Here is a 21,957-nt window from a genome sequence, read left to right as displayed (position 1 = left end):
CGTAACCCTCACGTGGAATGCTGGCAGGTGCATCAGTGTTTTTAATCAACCCCACTTGCCCAAGGGAAAAGTATGGCCCAGGATTTAACGACAGGTGGGGTCACTGCTGCTGTGAGCATCAGCGTGATACGTACCTGCCGCACACGCCTGCTCTGGCAGTCCAGCTGTCTCCCACCGGAACCCACCTTCTCCTTCACGCGCATGATCCTGCCTCATTATCACCAGGAGGCACATGTGTAGCCAGCTCCAACTCCATTATCACCTCCTCCCTCTCGTTGCCAAGTGCTGTCTGCTGTGCCTGTGCTGGCCTCCTGCACCTGGCCCCTGAAAGTGGTAACGGGGGCTGGCACGGCATAGCAGGTAAAGCCCCTGCCTGCAGCACCGCCATCCCACATGGGTGCTGCTTGGTGTCCCGGCTGCTCCACTTCCAATCCAGCTCCCCGCTAATGCACCTGGGAGGACAGTGACCCTGGGTGCGGGTCCCTGGGAAAGTTGCTTTCTCTCCCCAGTCTTGGAGAGCCAATTTCCCTTGCATAAGAGGAAGCAGTAATCCTGGTTCCTCCGTGGGACGCTTGTGAAAGCCACGTTTGTCAGCACACAGCGTATGCCCTGATTTCCCAAGAAAAGGAGGCGGTGGAAACATTTAAACACCTTCCCTCGCTCAGGCATTGAAAGTGACTAGTGGTGGGTGCCAGGTTCCCGCAGAGGATCTCAGCGGAAGGAAGTGCAGTCACGTGTTACCAGCTCTGAAAACAATCAATGAGACTGACAGGGCCAAACAGAACCCAAGGAGGATCCGTGAGATGGGAGGGGGTGGGTGGTGCGGGGGGTGGGGTGGGGTGGGCGGGGTGAGCACCACTGCCAGAGCGCGTGGTGCAGGCTGATAACGAGAGAGACCGGCTCCAAACAAAACAAAAAGGACTGGGTTCCTCTGCCCGCAGACCGAGTGCATATATCCGTGATCAGGCGCGCGGAGCAAGCAGGATGAGCCTAGGGAGCCGGGATTCGGGCAGGCAAGCAGATATTCCAGGAAATTAGGGGTGGGGGAAGAGGGCGAGGGGACAGCGTGGACGGAGCTCCAATGTCACGCTCAAGGCCACAGTGGAAACAGACGGGAGTCTCCCGCTCTGCTCCTGATCCCAGCACGCTGGGAGGCAGCAGGTGGCGGCTCAAGGACTTGGGTCCTTGGTGGAGTTCTCACCTTTGGCCTCCCCCACCTCTTGCTGTTGTGAGCTTTTGGGGAGTAAACCGGTGGAGGGGAGTGCGTTCTCTCTCTCTCTCTCTCTCTCTCTCTCTCCATCTCAAATAATATTTTATTTACTATTTAAAAGATCATATTTATTTTTTATTTGAAAGGCAGAGCTACAGAGAGAGTGAGAAGGGGAAGAGACAGAGACAGACAGAGCTCTTCCATCTGCTGGTTCACTCCCCAAATGGCCACAACAGCCAGGGCTGGGCCAGGCTGAAGCCAGGAGCCTGGAACGCCATCCGGGTCTCCCTCGGGGGTGGCAGGGGCCCAAGCACTTGAGCCATCACTTGCTGCCTACAAAGATGCACATTAGCAGGAAGCTGGATTGGAAGAGACTCAAACCAGCGTTCGATGGGACAGTGACATCACAAATGACAGCCTTGGCCACAATGCTGGTCCCTCAACAATAATTTAAACGTAAAAATAAAGTGAAAAAATAAAACAGAAAAAAAACAAAGATACTTAAAAGGGGGCCAGCAGCTGGTACAGCAGAGGCCACTGATGGGGGAGGCCAGCAGGGGGCAGAAGCCTGTTACACTCAGTGGTCAGGGAACTCCACGCCCATCAGCAGTCACTCCCATTCCTCCTGCCCCCCCCCCCCCCATGGATTTGCCTCTAGGAGATCCTTATCTACGGATTTCCTTATCCAGAACACTTCATGGAAACACTATTACACATGGCTTCTTTCAGCTAGCATAGTATTTATTTACACATCAGCATGCCATTGTCTTGGTTTTTGTTTGAAAGGCAGAGTTAGAGAGAAGGAGAGACAGAGACAGAACTTCCATCTGCCGGTTCACTCCCCAGATGGCTGTGGCTGGGCTGGACCAAAGCCAGAAGCTTCCTCCAGGGCTCCCACATGGGTGGCAGGGGCTCGGGCACTTTTGGGTCACCCTCCGCCTCTTTCCCAAGCACATTAGCAAGGAACTGGATTGGAAGTAGAGCAGCTGGGACTCGAACTGACGCCTGTATGGGATGCATAGACCCCACCCCCTGCGTCAGATGAGGATGGGGAAGTCCAGGCCCTCATGTGGGGTTGGTTGTGAATGTCGGGGACAGGTTGAGCCGAGCTAACCTCGCACACCCGCAGTCCTTTTGCCAAAAGCCTGTGTGCTGTGGACGCTTGCCAGCTGTCTCCATGAACAGTTCTCGAGAGGCGGCACCTTTGATAGAAGTACATTAGAGGGGGGAGGGTTCCCGAGGCAGGGGCTGGTGAAATCAACAGAATGACCCAGAAAACAGACGGAGGAGGGCAGCATCGGTTGGTGTCCTGGCTGCTCCACTTCCTGCTAAAGTCAGCTCTTTCCACTTTCCTGAGTGTGTCACCAACACCGGCTGGTGTGTGCACCTGCCACCCCTGTGCAGTCTCTCCTAGCACGTGGCAGCCGGCTGGCAGCCGAGGGTCTAGCCCCTTGGTCTCTCCTAGCACGTGGCAGCCGGCTGGCCGCCGAGGGTCTAGCCCCTTGGTCTCCAGGGTACTGGGCAAAGGCTGGGTGTGACCCAGGGTGACGTTGGGCCTGGAGGACGAGTCTCGAATCCACAGTCACCAGCCCAGGGCTGGGGGCCAAACTTCCCACATGGCTTCCTTCCTTCAATCCATAGACACACCCAGGTGACAGTGTGGCTGCGGCACAGCAGCAGAGTCACCAGGGGCAGTGCAAGGAGAGAAACAGCTGACCCCCAAGGAGGAGGAGGAGGAGGAGGAATGAGGGTGCAGGGGGAGCAAGAGGAGGGACGGGTGCCCGAGGGGAGCGATGCAAACGGATTGGAGCTTGGAGCAGGGGCGGGCAGAATGGCCTGCTCTGAACAGAGGTGGGCGCAGGCAGAGGCCACCGGGCAGAGAGCCAATCACGGTAAAAGGGGACTGGGGTGGGAAAGCTGTGGTGGCCAGGGCCAGCTGTGGAGGCTGGCCCACTCCGGGTAAGCAGAGCTGCCTGGGGGACCCCTGACTGAGCTCCTGCCTCTGAGCCTCACTCACCTGCCACGTTCGTCCGTCCCTCCAGCAGGAGGAAGAGGGACAGAAAGGGTCTCTCCACAGGGGCTTGGCAATGCCTGGAGGTGACTTTGGTTGTCCCCCCCCCCCCGTGTGCGTGGGTTGCTGGCGTCTGGTGGGGTGGGACCAGGGACGCTGATAGATAACCTGCATTATACAGACAGACTGGTCTGCAGAAGTCAACGGAGCTGAACGAGGCCGGGGAACGGACTCTTCCGCCCCGAGCTCTTTCCGCGAAGACGCACAGAGCACAGGGTGCCAGGGCGCAGCAACAGGGACTCAGGGCGAGTGATGGGGAAAGCTGCCCTGGGGCAGGCAGGTGCCTCCGAGACCAGGCAAGGCGGCCCAACCACCAGGGAGCCACCTAGGCATGCGGCGGCGCCGGCCTGCGGGCTCTAGACCTACTTGGTCAGCTTGGGGACCCCGGCAAACCCGGGAGGAAGTTGCACACCGGGTCTCGGGCCCAGTTCCAAGGAGGAGCGGGCTGTCGGGGGTGAGGGCGACGTGGTCTGCAGCCAGGTTGTACTGCGGCGAGCAGCACGGGAGGAGAGAGGGCGGGGCCTCCAGCGAAGGGGGCGGGGCCGCGGCGGCAGGGTGGGGCGGGGCCGCAGCGCGCTCTTAAGCGGCCCCGGCGCGCAGGGAGGGCCCCGTCATGGCTCTGAGGCGTGTCTGCTCCGCGCTGCGTCCCGGCGCCCCGCGCCTCGCCCCGCTGTCCACGGCGCCCGCGGCCCGCGAGCAGCCCGCCGCGGGGCCGGGGCCCGTGCCGGAGTGCGGGGCGGCCGAGGCCGTGCGGCCGCCGGTGCCCGCCGTGGATTTCGGCAACGCGCAGGAGGCGTACCGGAGCCGGCGTAGCTGGGAGCTGGCGCGCAGCCTGCTGGTGCTGCGCCTGTGCGCCTCGCCCGCGCTGCTGGCGCGCCACGAGCAGGTGCGCGGGCCGGGGCGGGCGGGCGCCCGCGGGGATCCGAGGTGCCAGAACCGCGCGCGGGGGCGGGCAGGGGCGAGGGGGCGCCTCAGCCCCCAGGGAGTCGCCGAAGGGAGGCGTTTCCTGCGTTCTCTTACCGGACCTGGTGAGATTTCCTACTCCCAGCCGAAACCAGAGCCCAGAGGGGTTTTCACACGCATCCCACTTTGCAGGAAGACCGATGGAGAACTGGGTAGCTGTCACTCCGTTCCAAGGGGAGGTGTTGCAGGTGATTCGTCATAGGTTTCTGACTAGCCACGCCCCACACAGGCCGCCCTGAGCGGGGTTGGGACAAAAATGGGGAAGTGATTCAGGCACCTAACTTGAAACTTTAAAACTGGTAACCCTGGCAAGTGTGAGGGCCTCGTTTTTTGGGGGCGGGCGGGGTGGGGAACAGAACAGTGGCCGGGCGGATCCTGACAGTGTGCGAGGGGCGGGAGTTGTCCATGCAAGTGGTGTGCGTTTCTCCGATGAGACCACGTGGAGGGCCCCGTGCTGCCCTCCCCCCCCCCCCCCGGGGGGAGAAAAGAAGCCCTGAGTTCGGTGAGGCCCAGGCAGGTGGGAATGAGCGCAGATGCCCAACAAGGCAGAGTCAGTGTTGGCCTGGGGGAGCCCAGGATGGTGGCAGCTGCGGCTGTAGGGGTGGGGGCGGGGAGGTCGAGGGAGGCCTCTGGAGGTCTTGTGTATCTGTGGCGTCCATGCTCACTCCGTGCAGGAGTGAGCCCCTGCACCCCCGTTCTAACTAGGGTACCGTTGGGTGGCTGGGGGAGGGGTGTGTTGGCTCTGCTGTCCCTCGGGCACCAGCTCCGGGCAAGCACTGGGGTGCAGGGACAGTGCTGTGGGGACCTGGGGGAGGCAGGGGCCCCCAGAGACAGCCCTCCCCGGCCCCCTCTTGTGCCCCAGGGGAGAGAAGATCTCTCTGCAAGGTCTGAGCCACTGTCCTTGCTGGTGGTCCTGCTGGGGTTGGTGGCCTCAGAGCCTGGTGCTGGGGGAAGTGAGGCAGAGGCTGGGCTGGCCCTCGGCTGCATTTGCTCACTGGAGATGTCCTGATTCGGTGGATTTTGTTGTCCTTGTGTCCTCTGGCCCAGGGAACAGAAGGCCTCCTGTGGCCTGGGAGCTCCCGGTGGGCACGGGCCTCAGACCCGCTCAGAGGACTGTCAGGAGCTGAGACTTGGGCTGCTGCCTTGGGCCAGGACCCAGCTGGGGCTCCCGCGGGCCAGTAGGAGAAAGGTTTCCAAAAGTCCCTGTTTCCATGGCGGTGGTTCTGAGCCTGCGTGTGAGCCAGGGCAGGGGTTCTGTGGGGGGGCGGGGAGGGGAGAGCCGGCAATCGTTTGTGGCTTTTACGGTCAGACCCTGGAGCAGGGCTCTGCATCCCCAGTGGAGCGCGCTGCTTCTTGGAGAAGAGGGGCGCTGTCCTCGTCTCCCGCCATTCCACTCCAGGATGGTTCTGTGGGTTTTAAAAAAACGATTTTATTTATTTCCATCTGCTGGTTCACTCCCCAAGTGGCCTCAATGACCAGAGCTGGGTTGATCTGAAGCCAGGAGCTTCTTCCAAGTCTCCCACGTGTGTGCAGGAGCCCAAGCACTTGGGCCATCTTCCATTGCTTTCCCAGGCCACAGCAAAGAGCTGGATAAGAAGATGAGCATCTGGGAATCGAACTGGCGTCCATATGGGATGCCGGCACTGTAGGCGGAGGCTCTACCCACTATGCCACAGCACCAGCCCCTGGTTTTGTATTATTTACCTTTGGGAGAGATAGAGCTGCAATCCGCTGGTTCACTCTGCAAGCACCCACCATGGCTAGGGCTGGGCCAGGCATTTAGATTCAGAGCTGGGATGGGCAGGGACCCAAGTACTTGAACTATCCACCTGCTGCCTACCCGGATGCACGCACATTGGCAGGAAGCTGGAATCAGGAGTGGAGCTGAGACTCGAACCCAGGCACTCCGATAAGGGATGCAGGTGCTGTAACCACTAGGCCACACAACTCTGCCCCATCAGGATGGTTTTGAAGTAGCCGCTTGGCCCTAGGGTTTAAAATTGCCAGCCCCGGCCGGTGCCATGGCTTAACAGGCTAATCCTCCGCCTTGCGGCGCCGGCACACCGAGTTCTAGTCCCGGTTGGGGTGCCAGAATCTATCCCGGTTGCCCCTCTTGGAAGGCAGTGGAGGATGGCCCAAGTGCTTGGGCCCTGCACCCCATGGGAGACCAGGAGAAGCACCTGGCTCCTGGCTTCGGATCAGCGAGAAGCGCCGGCTGCAGCGGCCATTGGAGGGTGAACCAACGGCAAAAGGAAGACCTTTCTCTCTGTCTCTCTCTCTCACTGTCCACTCTGCCTGTCAAAAAAAAAAAAAAAAAAAAATAATGCCAGCCCTGCCTGTGTGCCTCTGAGCCACCTCCCCTTGGAGAGCAGGGGTGCCGAGAGCATCCCACCCGCCCTGCCTCACCCCTGCTCCTTCATTTGGTGTTAGCTGTGACAGGGTTGAGTGCTGAGCTAGTTGTGGATCCCAGGAGGTGGGTGGCACAGACGGCCCCTGCAGGCGTGGTTTTTCCTGTGGTTCTCTGCGATCTGGTATCGTCTGGATTTCCTTTCCCAAGGCCAGAGATAGTTTTGTTTTTTTTTTTTTGGCTCTCAGTTCTGCCCTGTCCGGCCCTGAAATTTTTTTTAAATAAACATTTTATTCATGTATTTGAGAGGCAGAGTTACAGAGAGAGGAGAGACAGAGAGAGAGAGGTCTTCCATCTGCCGGTTCACTCGCCAAATGGCCGCAACAGCTGGAGCTGGGCTGGTCCGAAGCCAGGAGCTTCTTCCAGGTCTCCCATGTGGGTACAGAATCCACACTCGGGCCGTCTTCCACTACCTTCTCAGGATTTCAACAGGAAGCTGCATCAGAAGTGGAGCAGCCGGGACTCAAACCAGGAGGCTTAACCTACTATACCACAACACTGGACCTTTTTTTTTTTTTTTAAATAAATATTTATTTATTTGAAAGAGTGACAGGGAGGTAAACAGACAAAAAGAGATAGAGATTTCTATCTGCTGTTTTAACCCCCAAATGGCCACAACTGCCAGGGCTGGGCCAGGCCAAAGCCAGGAGCCTGGGACTCCATCCGGGTCTCCCACGTGGGTGGCAGGGGCCCAGGTACTGGGGCCATCGTCCACTTCCTTCCCCAGGCACGTTAGCAGGGGGCTGGGTCAGAAGCAGGAAGCATAGCAGCTAGGACTTGAACAGCCACTCTGATACGGGGCCCTGGGATGCCGGTGGGTGTCGCAAGCGGTGGCTTAACCTGCTGCACTGCCGTGCTGGCTCACTCCCCCCTCCCCGCCTGGGGCAATTTTTGAGATGTTCAAACCCCTCTTCCCCTCCAGATACCCCTGCACACCACTCTGGCTGGGGGGAATCAGGATTGCTGTGTCTCCTCCCCTTCCCCCCACACCCCTAACACCCTTCCAGCCATCTGGGTCCCTGGCTTGGGCTTGGGAAGAAGTGGGTGGAGCCCCGCCTTGTCTCAGGTGTCAGCACGTCCATCTTTTTGTTCAAATCCTCTTTATAGAAGAACAAAAAAATAAAATAAAATAAAAAAATACACAGAGGCCGAGGGGCGGCAGGACCCTGCTCCTCAGGGGATGTCCCGTGGGCATGCAGGCGTGGTCTGGAAGTGGCTCCTGGGTGGTTCCAGCAAGGGCCATGGGGGCTGTGTGTGTCTGTGGTTTGTGTGGGGTTGCACTCGCTAATGGTTTTGCTTAGGGATCATGTCCCAGCTCCCTGGTCCTGAGCAGTGTCTCCTGCTAAGGGAAGGTCCCATCATGTGTCAGGTTCGACAAACTCCAAGCTTAACCTTTTTTTTAAGATTTTATTTATTTATTTGAGAGGCATAGGTTCAGACAGGGAGAGAAATGCAGAGAGAAAGGTCTTCCATCTGCTGGTTCATTCCCCAAATGGCCACAGCTGAGCCAATCCAAAGCCAGGAGCTTCTTCCAGGTCTTCCACATGAGTTGCAGGGTACTTGGACCATCTTCCACTGCTTTCCCAGTTGTATTAGCAGGGAGCTGAATCAGAAGTGGAGCAGCTGGGACTCGAACTGGTGCCCATATGGGATGCTGGTGCTGCAGGCAGAGTCTTAGCCTACTACGCCACAGCGCCAGTCCCAATCTTTTCTGTCTTGGAGCTGAGGCGGGGTGGGGTCGTGGGCTCAGATGTCCACCCCCAGTTCTCTGTGCCCACTCCTTGGCTTGGTGAGCCCCCCTCCCTGGCTCTGGTTAGCAGAGCCCCCTCCCTCGCTCCTTTCCTTTTCGGGTCTCTTTTCCTCCTAAGATGTGAGCGCCTGATCTGTTTCCTCCTGGGGGTCCCAGGCTCTAGACTTAATGCTCAGGTTCATTTGCACAAATGCAGGTGGAAATCTGGGCTGTGGGTGCGATGTGACAGCCATAGCGGGCAGCTGGCCGGCCCTGGGCAGCCCCCTGCTGGCCCCAGAGTGAGCACTCCCCTCGCAGGCCCTCGCAGGCCCTCTGATCGTTGCTGTGGGCTCTCCCTCCCCTTGCTCCAGCGGAGCCTGATTGTCTCAGTGATACCTGCCTGTATGGTAGATCTCAAAGGGTTGATGCTGTGCCAGGCATGGCTACAGGCACTTGGACATAAGCAAACCATGGAGAACCTGGCCGCTTGCCTTCTAGAACGCTGCGTCAGCTCCTCACTCGCCCCAGCAAAATCGCTGAGGTGTGAATGTGGACACAGCTGTGAAAACGCTCCCTGCACAGGGCCAGCGCTGGGGCGCAGCGGGTTAAGCCGCTGCCTGCGATGCCCGCATCCCACACGGGCGCTGGTTTGAGTCCTGGCTGCTCCACTTCCGATCCAGCTCCCTGCTAATGCTCCTGGGAAGGCAGGGGAGGAGACTCCGCAGCAAAGCTGTGGGATGGGGTTGAAGGGTCGAGGCGTCGAGCCGCGGGGTGGGGGTGAAACCCGGCAGCTTTCCTCTTGCCTTGCAGCTGCTCCACGTGGCCAGGAAACTGTTGGGACAGAGGATGTTCGACAAGCTCATGAAGATGACCTTCTACGGGCAGTTTGTGGCCGGCGAGGACCAGGAGTCCATCCGGCCCCTGATCCAGCACAACAAGGCCTTTGGCGTCGGCTCCATCCTGGACTACGGCGTGGAGGAAGACTTGAGCCACGAGGAGGCGGAGCGCCAGGAGATGGAGTGAGGCCAAGGGGGTGGGGGGGCGGGCAGGGGCGGGCCTGGCCTGCCAGCCCTCCTGGGTTGGTTCTACCTGGAGTTCTTTTCATCTTGGCCACGTGCAGGTGACACAGAGCCTGGTGTGACCCCGAGGGTGCCGGGGTCAGGGACAGTGACCCTCCGTCTATCCAGCCCCGCCACCTGGGTCTCGCGTGGCTTGTGGTCTAGAATTGGGTTTTGCATTGCAAGTGTTTGAGAAAGGAAAAAAAAAAAAAATTCAGTGCAGAATTCTCCTTCGTGACATGAACCATGCTGGGAAATCCAAGGTGCTTTTATGTGGTTCCCCCGGCCAGGGCTGCCGAGCCGGTGCTCCCGGCCATGTACACACACGTAGCCAGCCCTGCCCTGCTCTAGCTTTTCATTCAGGATCTCCTGACCGGCCAGGCGGGTTCTGCCACCCCACCCCCACCCCACCCTGGCCTGGCCCTTAGCCCCCTGGTTGATGGTTTCTGAATTCTGCACGTGGCTCTGCCTGGCCTGTGGGGTGCACCTGCCAGGCTCAGCGCCTGCCCAGGCACTGTGGAGGAGGGACTGGCAGCCAGGGACACTGGGCAGGGCAGCTCGAAGATTACTGCCTGGCTGTGGGGTGCAATCCCTGGGCAGCGGATGGAGGGGACAAGGGGCAAGGGGCAGGACAGCGTTGCCCTCTGCTTCCCACCAGAGCAGCGAGTGACACCTGGGAAGTCCTGGCAAGGCCAAGTCCGTCCTTGGATTTGGAGTTGGGGTCCCCTGTGACAGCAGCTGGGCCTGAGCCACGCCACTCAGGGCCCAGTGTTTGCCCTGCCCCTCCCCAGGGGAAGGCAGTCACATGAGGCCTCCCGCCTGGGAACGGAATGTCCCCTCTTGTCTCAGCTTGCCCGGCCAGCCTGTTGCTGATTGGCCAGGGGAGCCCAGCCCCTGCCTTGCGATTGGCTTATTTGAAGGTGGGGTGTCCGGCCCCCCTACCCCTCCCTCTGTCCCCTCTACCTCCCAGGGAGCCTCCCACTGGGGGACTTGGCCATAACCTTTGCTGGAAGCTACTTGCTGAATACCAGCCAGCTCTGGGGCCTCAGCACCAGCTGGGTGCAGACTGCTGTTTCATAATGGGTTCGTTCTCTCTCAGGTCTGTCTTTCCCAGGGCCATTGCCTGGCGTGTCCCCCACCCCTGCCCCGGCTTGTCACCCATGCCCTCAGGAGCTCCCCTCCCTCACCCTTGGAGGTTTTGGGACGTGAGCGGCTGCTCCTTCCTGTTGGGCAAGTTTCCCACCATCTCCCACCTGGGCAAGATGTCAGGCCCACTGAGGCGGGCGGGGACAGGGCTGGGAAGTGCCCCCTCCCACATTGGAGCCATCCAGGGGCCTGCAGCTCCCCAGGCACACCTGGCCAGGAGTAACAGGCCTTCTCCCAGCACAGGGCCCATGGACTGGACTCCGGAGAGACATGAGGGAAGCCACTGCCCCAAATGAAAGCCCTGGGGTTGGTCTTGGGCCTACTGCTCCCTAACCATGAGCGCGACAGACAGGATGGAGGTGTAGAGGCAGAGTGGCCCCCTGTAAGATGCCCAGGCCAGGGAGAGGAGCCCCCTCCCGGGGCGGGGGATCCCCCCGGAGCAAGGGACTAGAGTATCATCCTGGTGACAGTCCCATGTGAGGGCCCCTGGGGGCAGGGCAGCTGGCAGGTGTCTATCCTAGCCGGGCGGCCCTAGGGCTGCCTGGGGCCTTGGCTTTGGCTTTCAGCGTGCCCGGGCCAGGTGTCTCCTCAGGGAGAGGCACAGGAGGCAGAGCCTGGGGTGCCCGGGGCAGGTGTGCAGGGAGAATGGGGAGCAGGCTTGGCTGAGTGTGGCCTGCCCCTTCCCTTGCCGCCTGCCTCTGAGAGCGGCCAGCGGCCTGCGGCCTGCGAGGGGTCTCCCCCACTATTCACTGTCTGCAGCTAGCAAGAGGGTCCAAGAGGACTCTTAGGGTATTTCCACTGCCTTTGCAGATGCGAAGTCCCCTCCTCCCCCAACCCCTGGGACTTGGGGTCATTGTCATGGTCACGTGCTATTTATTCTTCCCCTTGCCTGGGTGTGAGCCGAGGCCTGGAGGGGCTCACAGTGGCCGCTGCCAGCAGGGGTCGCACACAGACCACGTCCTGGTGACTGGGTGTGGAGAAGGACCGGGGTGGGAGTGGGGGACCGGAAGTGGGTCCCACAGAGGCTGTGTCTAGGGCTGGTCCTGGGGTGGGGCGGCCGTGTGCAGGGCAGAACTGCTGCATGGACATAGCACCTTCCACTTCTCTGCTGCTGCGTCCCCTTGTCCCCACCACTGGGCGGCCTGAGCGACAGCTGCCCGCCCGCTCACTGAGCTCCTGTCCCTGGTGGCCGGGTAGGGTGTGGTGCCACCTGGAGGAGTCCCTGACCCCTAGTGGGCCTGGGTCTGGTGGCTGTGACTCCTGGGCTGTGATCTAGGCAGTTGTGGCTCAAAGTCCCCCCAGATGAGGGCCCTGGGACTGGCCTGGAGCAGGGACAGGAAGTGGTGGGCGCCCTGGCAGCTGATTTCCTGGCCCCAGGCTGGCTTCAGTGGATAGGGGGCAGGGGACAGTGCCATCTGCGGCCCTCCCCTGCCGTCCCCTTGGCCCCGGGGGCCCCCCTTCTTTCCTATGGGTCCTGGGGAGACCCCAGCTGCTGCCTGCTTATTCTTGGCACACATCCTGTATCCGAGAGCCTGGGTTTGAGCCCTGCCTGTGGCTTCTGACCCAGCTTCCTGTTCCCGTGCACCGGGGAGGGCAGCAAGTGATGGCTCAAGTCGGGGGCACTGTGACCCACGGGGGAGACCTTGGTGCGGCTCTAAGCTGCTGGCTTTGGCCTTGCCCAGGGAGTGTGTGCGCACACACACACACCATACCGCCCCCACCCTGCCCCACTGCCCATACTGTGGGCATTTGGGTGGAGTGACCCAGTGGATGGGAAATCTGTCTGTCAAGTCAGAACTGAAAATGGGATCCTAGGAAGGCTTCACGTTGCAAAGTCACGTGGGAGACAAGGCTACCCACCCACTTGGGCCAGCAGGTTGGGGGAGCGATGGACTCTATCACAGCACTGAGGCTGGGGCTGGCTGCTGTCGTGAGGATGGGAGGAGGAGGGGAGAGGGTGTTTGCTGTGGTTCTGCAGGGGTGCTGGGTCCTTGCAGGAGGTCTGGCAGGGGTGGGTGCTGCAGCCATGGGGCAGGGCAGGCCAGCGGGGAGCCTGGAGATGGGGTTGCAGCCAGAGCAAGGGGGCCACCCCACTGGATTAGGGAACCATGTCTGCTGGGCAGTTTGCCCCTCCGTCCCGTGCTCTCCTGGGGGAGAGGCATGGACTTTTGCTTTCTTCTAGAAGGTTCTGTGTGCCCTAGGCTCTGAGAATTCTTTTTTTTTTTTTTTTTTTTAAGATTTCTTTATTTGAAAGGCAGAGTTAGAGAGGTACAGAGAAAGAGAGAAAGAGAAGTCTTCCATCTGCTGGTTCACTCCCCAAATGGCTGCAGTGGCTGGATTTGTGCTGATCCAAAGCTAGGAGCCGGGAGCTTCTTCCAAGTCTCCTACGTGGGTGCAGGGGCCCAAGGACTTGGGCCATCCTCCACTGCTTTCCCAGGCCATAGCAGAGAGCTGGGTCAGAAGTGGAGCAGCCAGGACTGGGACTGGCGTCCATATGGGATGCCGGCCCTGCAGGCGGCGGCTTTACCAGCTACGTCACAACGCCGGCCCCCAAGAATTATTGTACTCCTTGCTTGCAATGAGGGGCTCCACCCAAATACCCCTTCCCCTGCTCAGAGCTGGTTCCGCCCCAGCCCTCTGTCAGGTTCAGGGTCAGGTTCTCTGCCTCCTGGTCTCTTGAAGCAGGTGCTGTGACCTTGACCTTTGCCTCTTGTCCCCCCCCCCCACCCCGCAGGTCCTGTACCTCAGAGGCAGAGAAGGATGGCAGTGGTGAGTAAGAGCCACCTGCTGTCCCCAGCCTCAGGCACAGGGGATGCCTGGGCTCGAGACACAAGCCCTGGGACAGGGGTTGGGTGGCTGAGGCTCCTCCCTGGGTGTCTGGTGCACCCGCCAGCCCCCTGGCCAGGGACGGGTCCTGCTTTCCTCCACGGTCTTCCCCAGTTGGACCCAGTCTTCTCCTTAGGTATTGGCGGTCCAGGCCTTGGCTGCAGGGACCCTGTCTTCCTGGGTGTGAGGCTTAGCCAGGAGGATCGGGGGGCACTCAGGCGGAAGAAACAGCAAGGGCAGAGGGAGGGGACAGGAGGGTGGCTCTGGAGCTGGGAGCCTGCAGGCAGCAACAGGACAGGGGGCCGGGTCCCCTCAGGCCACGCTACCTCGGAGCCTGTTCTGGGGCATCAGGACCCTGGGCGGACGGCAGCGCCTGCACCTGCACCTGTGGTTAGGCCCTGTCTGCCTTCGCAGGCACGAGTAAGCGGGAGAAGCAATACCAGGCCCACCCAGCCTTTGGAGACCGCAGGGACGGCGTCATCAGCGCCCGCACCTACTTCTATGCCAACGAGGCCAAGTGTGACAGCCATATGGAGACTTTCCTACGTTGTATCGAGGCCTCAGGTGAGCCCCCAGGTGCTGCTGGCTACACCTGCCAGGCCCAGCCCCCGGGGTTGTGGATGCTGAGGCCTGGGAGTGGGGAGGGGGACAGAGCTCACCCCGTGATCCAGCCTTCTCCCAGGTGCCCTGCCTGGATGCGGAGTGCAGGGACGGGGTCCATGTGAGCTGTGTCTTCCCCCACCTGGAGGTCGAGGGCCCGGTCTTAGGAGCTCAAGCCACTTCTTCCTTTGGCATGGGGCAGTGTCTCCCCAGGGCGCCCTCTGCTGGGGCGCAGTGGGATATGAGTTAAGCCAAGCCCTGAGTGGCCCAGCCTATGCCTGGTTTGCACCCCTGAGGGTCTTTGTCCTGTAACCCACGCACGGGGCAGGGGCTGGGGAGGGCCTGTGATGTCCACAGCTCAGCGGAGGAAATGAGGGTGGGAGGGGACCCTTGGGTCTTGGTGGCACCTTCCTGCCACCGCATGGCAAAGCAGACCCTGCTGAGTCCCCCCTCCCACCTCCATGAGGGTCTCTGGATCGGCCACCAGGCTGGGTAGAGAGCCGTGGTGAGGGACCCTTTGGGGCCAGCAGTGGGCACGGGGTCTCCCTTGGCCTCCCTGTCCACAGCTCTTCCTTTGGCTACTTGTGACAGGTGGGGCCAGCGATGACGGCTTTTCGGCCATTAAACTCACTGCCTTGGGGAGACCCCAGTTTCTGGTAAGTGCCGGAACCTGCCATCCAGAGGGGCTCTGTGAGTCCTCGGGGCTGCCTTCACTGAGCGTGGGTGTGCCTGTGCCTCGGAGGCTGCTGGGGTGGGACAGGGAGCAGGCTGTGTCCTTGGGGGTCCCCCTCCCCGGGGCGGGGGGAGGGGATTCTGTGTGTGGGGCTGGGGTTGCTTGGGCACAGGCCCCGGCGTGCCCTGAGGCCTGCGTTTGCAGCTGCAGTTCTCAGATGTGCTGACCAAGTGGAGATGGTTCTTCCACCAAATGGCCGCAGAGCAGGGGCAGGCGGGGCGCGCCGCCATGGACACGAAGCTGGAGGTGGCGGCACTGCAGGTGGGCCAGTCCCTGTCCTGTCCCCTTCCGGGCAGCACCCGGTGTGTGTGTGTGTGCGTGCGTATGTGTGTGTGTGTGGAGGGGCTCACAGGAGGGTCGAGCTGTCTGATGTGGGTTCCAGAGCTGGTCCAGAGCTGGAGGGGGTGGAGCTGGTCCATGTCGCAGAGAGCGGGGGTGGGGACGGCCATCGGGGCAGGACCAGGGCTGTGGTGCAGAACCAGGAGCCAGACACAGTGTACCTCATTCATGCCACTGCTGGCTGCTGTCAGAAACAGAGCACCATCAACCCAAGGGGCAAGAGTGCAGAGCGACAGCAGCCAGCGCTGGGCCACGTCAGCCCTGACCGCTGCTCTCTCGCCTGTCAAGGAAAGCGTCGCGAAGATGGGCATCGCGTCCAGGGTGGAGATCGAAGACTGGTTCACGCCGGAGACCCTGGGGGTGTCTGGGTAAGAGCAGCCCCGTCTCGGCCGAAGCCAGGTCTCCCACGTGGGTGGCAGGGACCCAAGTACTTGGGCCATTGTCCACTGCCTTCCCAGGTGCATCATAGCAGGGAGCTGAGTTAGAAGTGGAGCAGCTGGGGCTTGAACCGGCGCTCATATGGGATGCCGGTGTCACAGGCAGCAGCTTAACTTGCTGCACCACAACGCCGGCCCCTGGGCTTTCGTTTTCATTTTTTTAAATGGAGAACGGCCGTGGCCACTGTGGTGTGTGGGTTTGGTGGGGGGAGGTGCCCCTGTGGGGAGTGGGTGTGGTCTGGGACTCCCAGTGTGTGGGTATAGTGGCACCTGTCGCCTGATGCACCTGCTCCCTCAGCACCGTGGACCTGCTGGACTGGAGCAGCCTCATTGATAGCAGGACTCGGCTCTCCAAGCACCTCGTGGTCCCCAACGTGCAGGTAATGCTCACCTGCCCACTAACTCCGGGCTCCTCAGGGCGCCGGCTGAGAAGAGAATTTAGCTTGCATATGTGGCTCCTGCGGAACCTCCTGGGGACATGGCGTAGTCAGGGCCGCTGTCCTCTGTGGTCCCACGGAGACGCCATGTGGCCCAGGGCAATGAAGACAGTCCCATTAGCGTTCCCAGAGTGCCCAGGGGCCGAGATGTGCACTGGAGCCTTGGGTGCCGGGAGAAGAGGGTGTTGGGAGGACCTCTCCCCCGAGCTTATCTGTGCTGGTGCATTGAGTCACCCCAAACTCAGGCCTGGGTTAGCCTGGGTTGATGGGGCTCCTGGGCACTGGACTCAGAAGGCAGGACTGCCCGGTGGTCACCGAGTGTGACGCCAATTGCAACGTGACACCCCAATCGCAGTGTTTGGAGGCTGATGGCCGGTGCCCGCAGGGCTTCCTCCCGACGTGGTGCCTCGGTTCTCAGGGCGCATGCCCGTTCCCCAAGATGAGAGCTGGGGGGACACTGTGTTGCCTTTCCTGGCCTGGCCCCAGAAGTGATGGGACATCACGTCTGCCACGTTCTGTTTGTCCCGAGGCTGGCCCCTAGTTAGAGGGAGAGGAATGAGACTCCCCGCACCTGCGGGTGCAGGCCATCAGCGACATTGCCTGTGCATGTGGCCAGGTTGCTGCTGTGAGCTGGTAGAGGGGAATTGACTAGGAGCTCCCGGCACTGCACAGGGCCCACCCCCCGCCCTGGGTGGTGGGTGCCTGTCACTGCCCTCCCCATCCAACTCCTCGAAGGCCACCATCTTTGTCCCTGCTCCAAGTGCACCCCACAGCCTGTTGCACCTGCTGTCACCATGGGCTCTTCTCTGAGGCCCTTTCTCCCTGCTGCTCCAGGCCAAGCCCTTCTGGTTCATTGGGTGGGTGCTTTGCATGGCACAGGAGCAGAAGGGGGTCCTCGCCCACAACTGTGGGACCCTCTGAGGGTCCTGCAGAGGCCGTGGGGGGCCCAGGGTAGGGCATGACTGATGCATGCGGGGTGGGGGAGGGGCAGGCCCAGGTGGTCCCCCGAACCTGTGTGAAGGGGTGAGTGGGTGCTCAGGGTCTGAGGGGCTGCCGTGATGACGACAGGGATGGGCCTGGCCTCTAGGTGGAGCTGCTGGGGCCCTGCTGGTGGCCTGACGGTGCTCCCCGCCCCCTCCCCACCCCTCCCCCGGGGCCCAGACAGGGCAGCTGGAGCCCCTGCTGTCACGGTTCACCGAGGAGGAGGAGATGCAGATGACCCGGATGCTGCAGAGGATGGACGTGCTGGCCAAGGTGGGGCCAGGTGCATGGCGGGTGCTGAGGGTGGGCACCTGCCGGCCTCGCTCCAGCTGTCATTCTCTGCCCTTCAGAAAGCCACAGAAGTGGGCGTGCGGCTGATGGTGGACGCCGAGCAGTCCTACTTCCAGCCGGCCATCGGCCGCCTGACGCTGGAGATGCAGCGCAAGTTCAACGTGGAGAAGCCGCTCATCTTCAACACCTACCAGTGCTACCTCAAGGCAGGGTCCCCTCCCCCCCCCCGCCCCCCAGCCCGCACTCCGGGGCTCCGCTCCAGCCTCGCCTGTGTGCCTGGGACTTGGCCACACCCAGGTGGGGCGCCCCTAGCCTGAGCCCAAGCAGGGGGCTCTTGGGACGGACAGTGCAGGGAGCAGGCTGTCGCCCAGAGGGCTTGGTGGGTGGGTTGTGCGTACCAGAGCTGACCTCACTCAGCCTGGGCCCCCGCAGCTGCGCCTGGCTCTGCAGGGGAGACTGAGGCTGGGGTCCCTGAGCAGGTGAGCAGGAAGCAAGGCCTCCTGCAACCCTGTCCCCAGCGCCTGCTCTGGGCCTTGGGACCCAGGCAGGAGTGTTCAGTGGGGAGGAAGCCGGAGGAGCCCTGTTGGAGGCTGATGTTCCTTGGACCCCAAATCACAAAGGCTTCCTGGGATGAGCATTTCCTCTTGCCTCAGAGGTTGTCATTGTCGCTGCTTGGGGACAGAAGTCAGCCATGCTACCCACCCTGTCTCCCAGTCCCTGAGCTGCGCCGCCTTCCTCAGGCAGCTGCTGCCTGGCCTGGGTGCCCTCAGCTGACTGGGCCCTAGGAACATCTGTCCTGGCTTCCCCACCGGCCCCTGCAGGACGCCTATGACAACGTGACGCTGGACGTGGAGCTGGCCCGAAGAGAGGGCTGGTGTTTCGGGGCCAAGCTGGTGCGAGGCGCGTACATGGCCCAGGAGCGCGCCCGGGCCGCGGAGATCGGCTACGAGGATCCCATCAACCCCACGTATGAGGCCACCAACGCCATGTACCACAGGTGCACTTCCGGGGCGGGACTGGGGGACTGGGGAACCCTTTCACGCTGTGGTCACTCCTCTCTGGGGACCAGGCCTCCAGAAGCAGCATGGGGAGGGGTGTGTTCTGAGGCCAGAGCTTTTTTGGGTCACTTTTTCGAAATCATTAAGGCTTTTCCTTTTTTTAAATTTATTTATTTGAAAGGCAGAGTTGGGAGGGTCCGGGGTGGGGTGGGGGGACAGAGAGAGAGAGAGAAATCTTCCATCTGTTGGTTCACTCCCCAGCTGGGGCTGAACCAGGCTGAAGACAGGAGCCTGGAACTCCATCCGGGTCTCCCATGTGGGCGCAGGCCTAAGCCCGGGCCATCTTCCACTGCTTTCCACGCGTTAGCAGAGCCGGATTGGAAGTGGACTCAAACCAGCACTCACACGAGAAGCTGGTGCAGCAGGTGGCGACTTAACCCCCTGCACACAGTATCAGCCCCAGGTTTTCTCCTTTTTAAAACCTAGAATAGTGTGCTTGAAAACAAAAAAACTGGCCATGGTGCCCCAGCCGGCTCCCGTTGATGCTTCCGATACAAAACATGCCCAGCGCCCCCTGCTGTTTGATTCACACCAGCGGAGCCTGGTGGTCCTGCACCTGCTCTTCAGGCTGTTTGTCTTGGTGGTGTTTATGTAGCGTGATGCTGGGAAACTGAACCCCAGCAGCCCCCTGCGTGGGCTGTGTAGTCCCAGACATTGCTCACTGTTTCCCAGCAGTGCATCTACCCTCTGAGGGCTGGGGGAGGGTGGGCAGGTGCTGTTTCTGTCCTCTCGGATACGGCTCACTGCAGGGCCCTGGCCTGGCTCGAGGCCTCCTTCCTGTGCGGGGCCAGCAGGGAGGGTGGCAAGTGGACCTCGGGCTGGGCTCATACAGCCCTCTCCTCAGGTGCCTCAATTACGTCCTGGAGGAACTGAAGCACAACCCAAGGGCCAAGGTGATGGTGGCCTCCCACAACGAGGACACGGTTCGCTTCACGCTGCGCAGGTAGGCCCGCCCCTGCCCCGAGTCCGTGGCTGGCGGAGGGGGCCGCGGCCTGGGCTCGGGGGTGCTCAGGTCTGCAGGGGCTGCACTGTGGGAGCTAAGGCAGGTACTAGCAGTTTCAAAAATGAATAATAAACAACAACTCATTAGGCGATTTCAACAGCGTATTGACATGCAATGGACAGACCCCTCCCGAGACGCCTCCAGTGCACGGCCTCATTTTATAAACAGCTTCCCGGAACGTTTTAAACAGCGTTTGGGATGGAATATAGCTTGTTCCCGCCTTAAAAGCTGGTCCACGAGGAGCACAGCTCTGGCAGGATTCTAACGAGTCCAACGCAGAAAGCAGTTACAGCAGGTTCGCCGGTGCCTATCTCACACCCCAGCCCCAGGGGTACCTGCACCAGGCCTCTTATTTCCTGTACCTCTCTCGGTCTCCGCCTTCCTGGGGTGGGGGAGCTCAGGTCCCACCAGGAGGCCCAGGTGGAGTCCCACCCGGGGGGCTGTGGGCAGGTGCAGCAGGTGTGCTAGGTCTGGTGCTCGGGTCTAGGAAGCTGGGAGTTACAGGGTGGGAACCATTAGCACGTAGCTCCTGTAAACCCTAGGAAGCTACTAAGATCCTACAAGGGGAAGTGTGAAGATAGGACTTGGGTACCTCCCACCCCCCGTGCCAAGATCTAAGCTGTGCTAACAGAATGTGAACCATGGCTGGAATTTAAAACTTCTCCTAGTCACATGAAATTAATGCATTTTTCAAAAACTGAATTTCACCTCTTTTTTTAAAAAGATTTATTTATTTATAAGACAGTTAAGAGAGGGAGACAGAGAAATCTTTCTGCTGGCTCACTCCCCAAATGGCTGCAACAGCCAAGGCTGGGCTGGGCCAGGCCAGAGCTGGGCCTCCACCCGGGTCTCCCATGTGGGTGCAGGCACCTGAGGATCTGGGCCATCGTCTACTGCTTCCTCAGGAGAATTAGCAGGGAGCTGGATCTCTAGGTAGAACAGCTGGTGCCCATATGGGATGCCGCGTTGCAGCAGGCGGCTTAACCTGCTGTGCCACCACGCTGGCCCTCAATAGTGTTTTTTTTTTTTTTTTTTTTTTTTTGACAGGCAGAGTGGACAGTGAGAGAGAGAGAGAGACAGAGAGAAAGGTCTTCCTTTGCCGTTGGTTCACCCTAATGGCCGCCGCGGTAGCGCGCTGCAGCCGGCGCACCGCGCTGTTCCGATGGCAGGAGCCAGGTGCTTCTCCTGGTCTCCCATGGGGTGCAGAGCCCAAACACTTGGGCCATCCTCCACTGCACTCCCTGGCCACAGCAGAGAGCTGGCCTGGAAGAGGGCAACCGGGACAGGATCGGTGCCCCGACCGGGACTAGAACCCGGTGTACCGGCGCCGCAAGGCGGAGGATTAGCCTGTTGAGCCACGGCGCCGGCCTCAATAGTGTTTTAATCAGCCCAATGCATAGGAAACCTCACGCCTTCCTATACTGTAGAAAAGCAGTGCTCTAGCTGCACTTTTACTGTGCATGGAGCTGAGAATATTCCATGTGGCGGCCCAGCCTCTGCCCTTGACACTGCTGTCCCGCAGAGTGGCTGCCTGCTGAGGGCCTGAGCTGCCGGCGCTGGGGCAGGCCAGCTGTGGGGAGGGGCAGAGCAGGAGGCCAGTGGGAGGTCAGATTTCCCTGGATCAGGGGCAGGCTGCTGGCTGGGTCTGTCCTGTGCAGCCGGGGAGGGAGGGACAAGGAGGGGGCCTTGCTGGCCATGGGCAGCCCCCCCACTGCCCTGCACTTTTGGGAGCAGCAGGGCAGCCCAGCTAGGTCCTGCTAGAAGCAGCCTGGCTGCAGAGCCCATACCTCGGTCCTACCCCACGGGGCACAGAAGCTACAGTGGGTGGGTGGGGGCAGTGTGACAGTAACAAGAGCAGGCTAGGAGTGAAGGCAGGAGCCCCGCATTGCCCTGGGCAGCGTCCCGAGGCTGGCCCTCACTGTTGACAGGATGGAGGAGCTGGGCCTGCATCCCGCCGACCGCCAGGTGTACTTCGGGCAGCTGCTGGGCATGTGTGACCAGATCAGCTTCCCCCTGGGTGAGCCAGGCCTCCCTGGGTTGGGCGGTATTGGGGGGAGGGTCTCCAGGTGGTGCCGGGGACTCACGGCTGCCTGGGCCCTGTGTGCAGGCCAGGCGGGCTTCCCCGTGTACAAGTACGTGCCCTACGGCCCTGTGATGGAAGTGCTGCCCTACCTGTCGCGCCGCGCCCTGGAGAACAGTGGCATCATGAAGGGCGCCCAGCGGGAGCGGCAGCTGCTCTGGCAGGAGCTCCAGCGGCGGCTCCGCACTGGCAGCCTCTTCTCCCACCCAGCCTAGCGCCCACCAGGTCGCCGGCCACCGCCAGCCCCTCTGCTACCCCGAGGCCTCCACACTCCGCCTCCTCCAGCTGTTTTCCAGGGGCCTTTGGCCTGGGTGGGCCCTGGGCTGTTCATGCAGCTGCACCTACACCCCCCATGGATTCTTGTTTCTATACCCAAGGCTTCCAGGGCTGCTGGAGGGTGGGGCAGTCAGGCATGGCCCATGTCTGACACCTGCCAGGGCTTCAAGAACTGTGCTTCGAGGGAGTGGGCATGGCGCCCCCACCCTGCAACCCCCCACGTCCTCAACCCCAAAGGACCAACCACCACCTGCCAGGGTCTGAGCCATAGCCCCCAAGCCCTGTGGGCGTGCCAGGTCAATAAACTACTGT

The 21,957-nt window shown here is 61.1% G+C and overlaps 1 protein-coding gene across 1 annotated transcript; it reads left to right on the top strand.

The window, feature by feature from the left end:
• The first annotated feature begins 3,894 nt into the window (after positions 1-3,894).
• PRODH (proline dehydrogenase 1) lies at positions 3,895-21,956 on the top strand. The gene is made up of 14 exons (XM_062182755.1): positions 3,895-4,167; positions 9,191-9,399; positions 13,319-13,353; positions 13,825-13,974; positions 14,602-14,666; positions 14,888-15,004; positions 15,371-15,450; positions 15,818-15,899; positions 17,118-17,210; positions 17,288-17,434; positions 18,050-18,225; positions 19,131-19,229; positions 21,218-21,306; positions 21,397-21,956. Exons 1-14 carry the CDS (start codon positions 3,895-3,897, stop codon positions 21,582-21,584), a joined length of 1,803 nt encoding a protein of 600 aa, XP_062038739.1. The 3' UTR covers positions 21,585-21,956.
• The last annotated feature ends 1 nt before the right edge of the window (position 21,957 follows it).

This window comes from Lepus europaeus, chromosome 23, assembly GCF_033115175.1.
Source record: "Lepus europaeus isolate LE1 chromosome 23, mLepTim1.pri, whole genome shotgun sequence".
NCBI classification, from domain to species: Eukaryota; Metazoa; Chordata; class Mammalia; order Lagomorpha; family Leporidae; genus Lepus; species Lepus europaeus.
The sequence above is the reverse complement of the archived record's forward strand: the minus strand, read 5'-3'. Positions and strand labels throughout refer to the sequence as shown.

Excerpts from the sequence above, each read along its gene's own strand:
- PRODH (XM_062182755.1), top strand. The coding sequence starts at position 3,895 with ATGGCTCTGAGGCGTGTCTGCTCCGCGCTGCGTCCCGGCGCCCCGCGC. Across the intron at positions 13,975-14,601 it reads ACGTTGTATCGAGGCCTCAG|GTGGGGCCAGCGATGACGGC; the intron begins GTGAGCCCCCAG and ends TACTTGTGACAG. Across the intron at positions 18,226-19,130 it reads ACCAACGCCATGTACCACAG|GTGCCTCAATTACGTCCTGG; the intron begins GTGCACTTCCGG and ends CCCTCTCCTCAG.